Raw genomic sequence first — 11,775 nt, 5'->3', positions numbered from 1 at the left:
TATTTGAACACCTGTCTATCAGCTAGAATTCTGACCCTCAAAGACCTGTTAGTCTGCCTTTAAAATGTCCACCTCCACTACATTTATTATCCTAAATTAGATGCACCTGTTTGAGGTCGTTAGCTGCATAAAGACACCTGTCCACCCCATACAATCAGTAAGAATCCAAATACTAACATGGCCAAGACCAAAGAGCTGTCCAAAGACACTAGAGACAAAATTGTACACCTCCACGAGGCTGGAAAGGGCTACGGGGAAATTGCCAAGCAGCTTGGAGCAATCATTAGAAAATGGAAGAAGCTGAACATAACTGTCAATCTCCCTCAGACTGGGGCTCCATGCAAGATCTCACCTCGTGGGGTCTCAATGATCCTAAGGAAGGTGAGAAATCAGCCCAGAACTACACGGGAAGAGCTGGTCAATGACCTGAAAAGAGCTGGGACCACTGTTTCCAAGGTTACTGTTGGTAATACACTAAGACGTCAAGGTTTGAAATCATGCATGGCATGGAGGGTTCCCCAGCTTAAACCAGCACATGCACGTCTTAAGTTTGCCAATGACCATTTGGATGATCCAGAGGAGTCATGGGAGAAAGTCATGTGGTCAGATGAGACCAAAATAGAACTTTTGGGTCATAATTCCACTAAACGTGTTTGGAGGAAGAAGAATGATGAGTACCATCCCAAGAACACCATCCCTACTGTGAAGCATGGGGGTGGTAGCATCATGCTTTGGGGGTGTTTTTCTGCACATGGGACAGGGCGACTGCACTGTATTAAGGAGAGGATGCCCGGGGCCATGTATTGCGAGATTTTGGGGAACAACCTCCTTCCCTCAGTTAGAGCATTGAAGATGGGTTGAGGCTGGGTCTTCCAACATGACAATGACCCAAAGCACACAGCCAGGACAACCAAGGAGTGACTCTGTAAGAAGCATATCAAGGTTCTGGCATGGCCTAGCCAGTCTCCAGACCTAAACCCAATAGAGAATCTTTGGAGGGAGCTCAAACTCTGTGTTTCTCTGCGACAGGCCAGAAACCTGACTGATCTAGAGAAGATCTGTGTGGAGAAGTGGGCCAAAATCCCTCCTGCAGTGTTTGCAAACCTGGTGAAAAACTACAGGAAACGTTTGACCTCTGTAATTGCAAACAAAGGCTACTGTACCAAATATTAACATTGACTTTCTCAGGTGTTCAAATACTTATTCGCAGCTGTATCATACAAATAAATAGTAAAAAAATCATACATTGTGGTTTCTGGATTTGTTTTTTAGATTATGTCTCTCACAGTGAACATGCACCTACGATGACAATTTCAGACCGTTACTTTTTACAGTAAGCTATGTCTTTCTGGTTCGAAGCTCGTATCTACAGCGATAAACAGCAACTCCAATCTGTTGAAGCTCCTTCAGGAACTCCATGTCTGAGGAGCTAGAAGCTAGAAGCTAACCCGTTGTTCTGTTCTACATTGTTAGTTTTCATACTTCAGCTGTGAAAGGAACATTTTTAAGAGCTCAACACAACAGCAGAAGCCACTTTAGTTTTTGATTGTGAATATATTATTCAGCTTGTTTTGTTATTTATTTCAGAAATCCTTGTGATATATTCAGTTTGTGCAGGTCTGACTTTAATAATAGTGTTTAAAAGTTACGTTGTGTTTTAAGTCAGTTTTATGGGCATTAATGGAAACATTAAAGAAGGTTCTTTAAAAAAGTAACTAAAAAGTTACTTTTTACAGTAACGCATTACTTTTTGGTGTAAGTAATCAACAAAGTAACGGAGTTACTTTTTGAATGAAGTAACAAGTAACTGTAACTAGTTACTATTTTTTTAGTAACGAGCACAACACTGTATATATATATATATATATATATATATATATATATATATATATATATATATATATATATATATATATATATATATATATTACACAGTAAATTTGACCGAGTAAAATTTACTCAAATTGAAGAAAATTTTACTCTATGCCAGATAACATTTGGTCCCTCTCTAAAAAGAGTAAAAGTCACTCTTTTGATAGAGTTGTTTTTCCAGAGTTAATTTTGCTCAATTTAGTGTTAATATTTTACTCTTTCGTGTTATATTTGACTCTATTTAGTGTTATTTCAAATTAACTCTTGTACTATTTTACTCAGTTCAGTGGTACATTAAATTGACTCTGCTACTTTTTAACTCTGTTCAGAGGAACTTCAAATTTACTCTACCACAATTTACTTCCACTCCAGAGTTGTTTATCATCAGTTATGAGTGAACTACAAAGAATAAATAACTCTACCAAGAGTTATTCCTCTGAATTACACCATTCATATTTTACCCTCAAAAAGCCCTAAAATGAAGAACTTGCTTTTCAGTATTAAAATAAAAAAAAACAACAAACAATATACTCACGTCTCCATTTTATTTTTTCAAGCTCCACTTCAAACATTACACTTAATGAATGTGTCATTGTGTTGTGATTGTGAAAAAAAAAAAAGATACAAAAAACCCGAAATGAAAATACTAAAATAAAAAGTAGTGATAATATAATGGATGAGATGAAAAAGAATTACATGAAACTATATGGTACAATAAACAAATCAGAATCACAACCATAAGACATCAGAATGTCAAACAACTTGTGGTGCAAAATATCCTTAATCTCCAAAACATAAGGTGCTTCTGTGGTATGTGCAACTTTGTAAGCATGGATATGTTCATCTAAACATATCGTTTTCAGTGCAGTTGTTATTAAAAGGATGTGCTCATCTTTAATAACAATATTCTGGATTACATTAAATACAGGCATGTCATTTTGAACTTGAACACAAACTGCCAACCCTGACCGATAAGTGTTTCCACAGTGCTTGACCCATTTCACATTTAGGACCTTAGTCCACACAGGCACATTAAGTTTTCCAGCCATCTCAGCGCCAACTTCTATTTCATTCAATGGAACCATTTTCCCGGGACCAAATTTCATGGCATTTGGATCAAATGTTTGCCAAATGTAAGCCATTTGGCACTGGTGTTTCTTTGCTAATGTTTTTAAAGCTTTTCAGCTGCTTTTTAAAAACATTATGCTTCGCTTCATAACGCATACACCAACTATGTATCAGTGGTCCAATTTTCTGCATACAACTGGGGTAATGCACCATTAAATGATGCTTTGGCAACAAGTTCTTATCAGGAAACAATTGCTTAAACAAACTGTGGTGTTCTGCAATCAGATGTTTCAAATAAATTGTGATACCAGAGGATATAACTGAAGAAAACACAATATTGACTATCTGAAGCAATAAAATGAACAAATACCAGTGCTGATCATTAGGATGCACGAGATCTCCAAACATGATGGGCAGATAACGCAATAAACACCAGCTCTGAGTGGCATTTAAGCCCAAGTCATTGGAACCCTCTCTTAATTGTACACCAGGAGGTTTATTGTTTTGTTCCATGAAGCCATAGTTGAAACTCTGAATTCTTCTGTCTACTTCTGCTGATGTGGTGTAATTTTTAATCAGGTGCTGAATTAGTAATTTCATCTCAAATTGAGCAACCCCCTCTAATATGTCGTGCATAATATCAACTGAAAAATTTGCAGTGGTGTGGAAATATTGCAATGAATTTAAAAGGCAAGACTTTTTTACTCCCATTACATAAGGCAGACTGGGATTGCTCTGCATCCTCTGGCAGTGTTCAGTGTGAAGTTCTTTAGTTCGCACTGTCATCTTTGGACTATCTTCACTGAACACTGTCTGAAAGTCCTCTTTCTCTAGTAGGCAAAAGCGGCAACAGTACCTAGCACTAAATGATTCCACAAAACCAAACAAGGAATGGACTCCAAGGTTGTCACCAGTAACCTGTACAATGGTTCCATAAACTGTCTGATCAAATAAAGGAATCTGAATTCCAATGGTTTCCAGTGTTGAGATATCCTGGACAAGCGGCTCTAGTATTTTATCAAACCCATAGGTTTTGATATCTTGTGCATGAAATAAAGTGACTAAATGTATATTTAGTAAACTCGAATTGTACTTAGGGGAAATATTTCTAAGGGTAAAATAGATAGCTCCTAACTTATGTATTCCTCGTTTTGATCCAAGGGGGTTTGAGCATTCAAATTCATCAAAAAAAAGCTGGATCTGAACTGCATGTCTTTGTTTTGAGAAGAGTGCATGATTCTTAAAGAATTCTCCATCGTGTATGTCATAAAGACAATTTGGTCTTTGTTGTGAATCTCTCGCCATCATATCTGTAATGCTAGGGTGCTTATAAATGGACTGTAATGTCATAAGAATTGGTATATATACAAATTTATCCTTAACAATGGTTTGGGCAAAAGTTCCAGTTGTTCTGTTACGCCGCGTCGCAAATCTTGTTCCGAGAACATATTCAACGGGATCTATTTTTCCCCATTTGTCTGAAAAGTACCGCATTCTCTTGCTCTCAGTGTTTAATGCCGCAAAAGGATTTTGTATTTTTTCAAAATACTGATCAATTTGAGACTCAACAACACTTTTTATGGGCTCCTCTAAGGATAGGCTGTTTTCACTGATTCTTGAGTATCACTATGAATATCTCCAATCACTTCTTCTAGAGCACCAACAACATAGTTAATAGTTGTCTCTGCGACACCAGCAACTTTAAGTTCAGCTACCACTGTTGCACAACTGTTTACTATATTTGTTTTTAAGAGTGCAGACTCACAAGGTGGATTTTGGTTTGATAAAACACCTACATCATCTAATGAAATGGAGTTGGCGGTGGATGAGCTTTCACCAGAATCGAGGCGTGAACAGTCAACTGCACAACACTTGCTGAGATGCTTTCGTAATCCAGAAAAACTATGGTAAACATGTGAACAACCTCTTTGAGCACATTTTAACTTGAGACTTTTCCTGAACAAAGGCCATGAACTAACTTGAAGTGCCTTATAAGGGCATTGGCATTAGCATGCCCCTTTTTACAAATGAAACAAATCATCTGCTCACTGGAGGATTCTAGCTCTCAACTCAGCCACTCTGGGATTCACCTTGGTGGTTTCAACATCTATATCATAGACAGTGGTTTGCAGAAAGCTATACACATTGGTCAATTCCTGACAGTATGAAGTCCCAAAGACAAAGTGAGCTTTGAAAAGCTCATCAACACAGGCCAATGAATTAGAAGCCTTACAGGGTAGAGCATGTTGGTCAATGACAATAAACCAAGAATGGACCCTACTTCTGTTCGGCCCAACAGCGAGTAGATACGGCTGGAGCCTCTCTCCAATGCTATCCAAGTGCCCTTGGATACTGGTACCGGTCTGTGAAAGAATGAAAACACATTAGTGCCAATGTGACTTAACAGTTAATGTCAATATACAGCATGAATAAAGATACAGTGATGTCTTCCATCAAAGTTTCAGTATTACACACTTTCAGGAGATCATTACTAAGTATGTGCTAAGTAGAAAAGAATACCACAAGAACAACAATTTGGAGGACAACTGATCTTTAAGAGAAATAAGCAAGTCTGAGCAATAAGCAAGTTCAAGTTCACACAGTGACAAAACATTATAAAATAGTGTCATTTGATCTGCTAAATCAGTAGCTTCACCTTGATGAACTTCACAAGACGATCACATGCTTGTTTAGCTGAGATCTTTCCCGGTCTCTTGCGGCCTTGACTTGAGGGTGGCAAAAGGTGAACCAGCAACAGAATGGAAGACATGTCGCTGTCCCACCCTAGAGACACAGAAAACAAATTAATCACATTTTTTGGTATTTAGGCAGAAGGGGTGGAGCATAACCTCCAAATCACTTTAACTTGACTTAGCTTAACTTGGAAGAGGTGCTGGTATAAATACATTAACCACTCCAGTACTTTAGTTAATACTGCACACAGATTCAGTATTAAGAGCACATTCATGGCCTAGTCTTGATGAATACAGATGTGTGGATGAATTTAGTTGAAACCTCCACATATATTGAACTGAGCTCATACAGTTAAACTTTACCTACAAAATATCAAAGATGCTTTTGTTATTCAGACTCCCAAATTAAAACAATTTCAAACTGTAAACATGCACCTGCAAATCATATGTAATGGATATAGTTGTGTCTACAATTTAAACTGTAGATCTTAGTAAAGCTATGCTTGTCATTAATGTGTAACTTCCTCTTAAATAATTTAAGGTGTACCACAGTATAGATACAGTACCTTCTTCAACTTCAGTGGCTTCAGCATTTTGGATGAGGTCTTGGAGCTCACTAGTCTGTGTGAGGCCACGGCTCTGTGCAATAACCTTTGGTTTTATGTTGGTAGACCACTTCTCCAACAACTTTGCAGAGGTCACATCACCAAACAGAAGTCCAAAATCTTGATCAATCTGCAAAGATAATTAAAGTAGGTACCATAGTAGGAACTGACTCTGTTTACCTAACGAGTCTCTGTTACTGCAGAACAACAATAGCACTTGATTTCATATTTGTCTGTTTTCATGTTTTAAGAATTTAAGTCTCACACACCAAGCCTGGTATATCCAGGAATCGCGGGAAAATTGATAGAATATCAGTTGACTCTTTAGGGTCGTGCAGCAGTTTCTGGCGATGGGCCAGTGTTAACTTCATCTTTTCCTTTACCACTGCCTCATCAGCTGTATGCTTCATCAGGGCTATTGCTTCCTGACACTGACGGTCTTCAGTCAAACTGCAGTCGTCTTTGTAGGGATGTCTGTCAGCAGTTGGCCCACCTGAAAGTGTTTAAGACAATATGAAAACCAAAAATTTGTAGTTCCTTTTCTTTCCAAAGCACAATGCATTAATGCCAAAACTAGATAAATAACACGAAATAACATGTAAAACATGCATATATCCCAGAGTGCCATTTAAATTTGCCCAACGTTGATGATTATGCAAAAAATGTTTGCATTAAAAAAAAACAGTGATTATATTTTTTAGAGATGCTATGTAACATGGAGACCTCATTCACAATATGACTTAATTAAAGATCAATTAGGAACAAAAGAATACTTCAAAGACAAGTCACAAATGTTAAGATGTGTAAAATAAGCAAGTTGTATATTCATTTGAAAATAACAAAGTTAACCAAGCCTAATAAATATTAGCCAACCTAATAAAAGCATGGACTTAACATCAAATCTTGCACCTGTTTGTGGTTGCCGTGGGCGCTTCATCCGTCCCTCTGATGCTTCTTTCTGCAGAGTTTTAATTCGCCACGCCAAATATCCACTTCCATCTTCTGCATTGTAATAATGCTCCTATTACCAGAACAATAAACAGACCTAGTAGTTATACATTACCAGATTAAGGCAATGAATGCCATATCAATTATAATGAAGATATTCTTTACTTTGCAATATACAGAATGTCTCCTCCTGTAAATCAAAAATATTGAGAGGCAACTGCTACTTACATATCCAAGCTTGCTTCTGGGGTCAGCCAAGCATGGGAATAGGGAAATGATTCCCTTTGCATATTCTTCCTTCAAATGTCGGGAAGGGCTTGTTCTACACACAAACCAAAGCAATTATAATTATAACCCATAACATCATAAACAACAATTTACGAAGTAATGTATGGACAACTTACCCATGTTCATTTGTCAAATGTGCTACCAAGATTTTCACCATGTCACGTCTTCGGGCATCTGACAGACCTTTGGTGCGGGCATATTCGTTTATGACCTTTTCACCTCCAGGGCTGGTCTTTAGGATATCTTCAATCATCTGGAGGGGGAATGATGCGATGTTGTGCAGGGATTATAAATTACCAACTGACAAGTGTATATAGCTCCAAATATTTTAATTTTTTAAGTCATTCTATATAGATATAATTCAGAGGCAAGATTGGTGATCCTTACCTTGGCAAGACGACGTTCCTCAGCTTGATTTTTTTCAGGAGGGCTTCTAATCAACATTGCTGTGTCATCGGACTCTGACGTACCTTCAGTATCTCCTAATGAGCTTGAGCTTAAAGAATCTTCAATATAAACCATATCAATGGTCTGATTATCTGTTCATGCTACTGTGGCAGCATGCAACACAGCTATTAAGAATTAATCCAATAGCCATATTAGTTTATGCAAATCAGTGAATTGGTGAATATTACTGAATGTCAAAAAATTTACCATCAATGTTTGCTGTGCCTGGGATGACAATTTCTAAGACACCAAGATCTGGTCGTGTCAGCAGATATACGAATGCTTCCTCATCAACTTCTGTCTTCGAGTCATCAAAGACTTTAACATCCAATGTAGGAAGATCAAATTTCTTGGCAACTGAAGGAAGACACACCAATGGAAAATTGACAAAGGCCAGCAATGCAAAAGGAACTACAATAGTTATTTTTTAACCTCATAATATACAATCATACACTTAATATATTACTTAAAAATATATATTTCAGACTAAAAGGTATTTATGATATTAAAAATGTTAAAGTTTATCTCTTACCACATTCCAAAAATGATTGAAATGTAAAAGGTTTTGAAGAAAAAATATATCTCTTGCTGTCTTTGAACTTCACTCTGACAACATTGTTGGTTTGCATCCTGAAAGAACCAAAAAGACAAACTTAAACAAGGCGATAACACTCACAGTCCGATGAATAAAAGAACATTCATTAGTGCACTACGCAACATGTGTTTTTAATATGAAATAACTGTCCAATAGTTCTGTTAAGGCAAGGTGATCAATATATCTTTATTTGGACGGTAATTGTTTCTCATGTGAAATAAATCTGCATGCACCTCAGTGATGAATCTCATGCATTTGTGGTGATTTATTCACGGAGGAGTGAGTTTTATGATCCTACAAACCAGGGAACGCTTATCAAGTGTAATAATGTAATAGGCTATTCTTGAAATTTTTATTTTAATAAGTAAGATTTCATTTAATAGGAAATTAATATCATATTTATTGTGTGATTATTTACATCTGTTAAAAACTAGGAAGATACATACAATTGAAATGAATTTCTTTTTAACTCAAAATGATGGATGTCATTTTTAAAAAATGAAAATTTGTTAAAAGTTATAATGCAGCCTCTTATTTACACACGGAAAACAAAGTTGCTTGGTTTACATTTTTAATGTCTAATTGAAGGCTATATTATGTAAACATTTAACGCCCATTTCTAACGTTTAACTGTTTATTTCCCTCTTTCTCCTTTCAACTGAGGAATATTGTTCTTGTAAATACTTCCCAGGATTTCAGTAATAAAAGTGTACATATTACAAATGCATGCAAATACAGTGAAGCAACAGTTGTGTTCCGCAGTGGTCAAAAAGGATTCAAAGAGTGAATTCTGAAATGAAACACCAAGATTCTAGATTTAGACGGCAATAAAATCACCAAACAGCCCATGAATAATAATAAATAATGAAAATATCTTACATTCCTATCAGAAACAATTATCGTCCAAATAGGGGTAATGCACATCAAAATGGCCTCCAGCAATTACTCTATACCGAGTCAAGTACATGTGGTGCACAACCATAGACTGTATAAAAACAGTGCACAACTCGTGAAGCTTGTCACAAAAGATTAGTGGACGAACATTTGATAAGCAGCTAACGTTAGCTAGTTTTTCTTGTGTCAATTAACGTTAACGTTTGTAATCTAACAACATTATATGCTAGCTATTTGCTTTCAATATAACTTAGTTCTCACTTCAACACGAGAAAGCTATCGCACTCTAAAATTCCTAAAAAAAAACGTGCCAAAATGATCTAAGCTAAACACAGAGGTGAATATTATAAAAATGAATACGACTTTGAAACTTTACTTACTTTACCATCCAGCAGAAGCGCACGTTCTCTTCTCAAATCGAAGCAGCAGCGGTCGATGGCTGTGACTAACAGTAATGGCGGAACGAGACGAAACTTTGGGAAGAGAACAGTTAGGGCAGAAACAAGTTATTCTATTGTGTTCGGCAATTATAAAATATTGTAAAAATCGCCGACCAGCCCTTGTAAATTCTGAAAATACCTTACATTCCCAAAATTAGCCTCCGAATAGAGATAATAATGCACATCAAAATAGCCCCCAGCAATCTAATTACGGCTAACTTTAACTTAACTCTATACCGAGTCAAGTACATGTGGTGCACAACTCGAGCGCTAGTCACAATATTTTGTGGACAAACATTTAATAGGCTGCTAGAGTACTTACTGATGTCAATTAACGTTCGTAATTTTTTTATATTAACTTAGCTGTTTGCTTTAAAGGTTAACGTTACTTAGTCTAACTTAGTTCTAACCTGGTGCTCAAGCTAACATGAGAAAGCGATGTAATATGCAAAAAAAAAAAATGTGGCAAAATGATCTGAGCTAATAACAGGGGTGAATATTATGAAAACGAATACCAAAACTTTGAAACTATTACTTTACCATCCAGCAGTTCTCTTCTCAGCAGCAGCGGTCGACGGCCGTGACTAACATGGCGGATAAACGAAACTTTGGGAAGAGAACAGTTACGGGAGGAGTCACAGTTACTCTGTGATTTTGCTCCCACTTTACTGATACGTTTGACTCTATACACTCAAAATAGAGCAAAAACAACTATTTTTGAGGGAAAAAAAAATAACTCTGGAAAAACTACTCAGCCATTTTTCCTGTGTACTTATATTTCTTCCTCTTCTTAAGGCTGCTCCTGTTAGTGGTCGCCACAGCAGAACATTAATCTAAATACCACACTGTCCTCTACATCTGCCTTTTTTAAACCAACTACCTGCATTTCTTCCCTCACCACATCCATAAACCTCCTACTGGTCCTTTCTCTTTTTCTCCTGCCTGCCAGCTCAATCTTCAGCAATCTTCTACCATGTGCCTCATCCCATATAGGAATGTCAAAACCATCTCTCTCACCTTGTCTCCAGAATGTCCTACAACCTTCACAGCATCTTCAACTCTGCCACCTCCAATCTTTTGGTCAATGCCACTGTCTCTAAACCATACAACATAGCTGGTCTTACCGCAGTCCTATAAACTTCCCCTTTTACTCTTGCAGATACTCTTCTATCACATATCACTCCTGCCACTCTTCTCCACCCACTTCACCCTGTCTGCACTCTTTTGTTCACTTCTCTAACAAACTCTCCATTACTTTACACGATTGACCCCAGATACGTAAACTCATCTCCATCTTCATCACCTCTACTCCTTACAACCACACCACTTTACTGCCCTCTCTTTCATTCCATTTCTCACACTATGTACCTCCACTCTCCAGGCTTGTCTCAACCTGCTCCCTACTCTCCTCATCTTCCATGCAGACTTCTGTCTGACCTCGTCTGTCAACCTGTCCATCACCACTGCAAACAGGAAAGGGCTCAGAGCCAATCCACCTCCATCTTGGACCAGTTTGTCAATCCTACTGCACACCTCATATCACATACTGTATACAGTATATGTATGTGTGTATATGAATATAGTGTCTCTGCATTATATAGAACACATTATAACCAATGTATCCATTCATTTCATGCTCCCTATTGGTGTTTGTGTATTTTCTATGGACAATAAGATTCAGGGTGTCATTTCAGTCATGCAGGAGAGAGATATGGTGCTACATTGTTCACTGATTTAATAAGCAGAGCTGTCTTTCTCCATTGGCTGCATGTAAAAAGTCATGTGGTTATGTTCATATCTAATTAATGACCCCAGAGGAAAAGACTGATTCAGCAGATGCCTGTACACAATGCCCAGATTCTGATGAATGGCATCACTCTTTCATTTATCCCAGCATTTGAATAATTTATTTGGTGGTTTTGAAG

The 11,775-nt window shown here is 37.3% G+C and overlaps 1 protein-coding gene across 1 annotated transcript; it reads right to left on the bottom strand.

The window, feature by feature from the left end:
- Nucleotides 1-4,897: 4,897 nt before the first annotated feature.
- On the bottom strand, nt 4,898-10,523 carry LOC124395493. Its single transcript, XM_046864021.1, has 12 exons — nt 10,391-10,523; nt 9,791-9,883; nt 8,454-8,551; nt 8,129-8,278; nt 7,862-7,980; nt 7,591-7,727; nt 7,415-7,508; nt 7,148-7,259; nt 6,508-6,731; nt 6,200-6,368; nt 5,597-5,724; nt 4,898-5,303 (listed from the first exon to the last, which is right to left on the bottom strand). Exons 2-12 carry the CDS (start codon nt 9,796-9,798, stop codon nt 4,986-4,988), a joined length of 1,557 nt encoding a protein of 518 aa, XP_046719977.1. The 5' UTR covers nt 9,799-9,883; nt 10,391-10,523; the 3' UTR covers nt 4,898-4,985.
- Between the last annotated feature and the right edge of the window lie 1,252 nt (nt 10,524-11,775).

The sequence above is a fragment of the Silurus meridionalis genome, chromosome 2 (assembly GCF_014805685.1).
Source record: "Silurus meridionalis isolate SWU-2019-XX chromosome 2, ASM1480568v1, whole genome shotgun sequence".
In the NCBI taxonomy this organism is placed as follows: domain Eukaryota; kingdom Metazoa; phylum Chordata; class Actinopteri; order Siluriformes; family Siluridae; genus Silurus; species Silurus meridionalis.
This window is presented reverse-complemented; position numbering and strand designations above follow the sequence as displayed.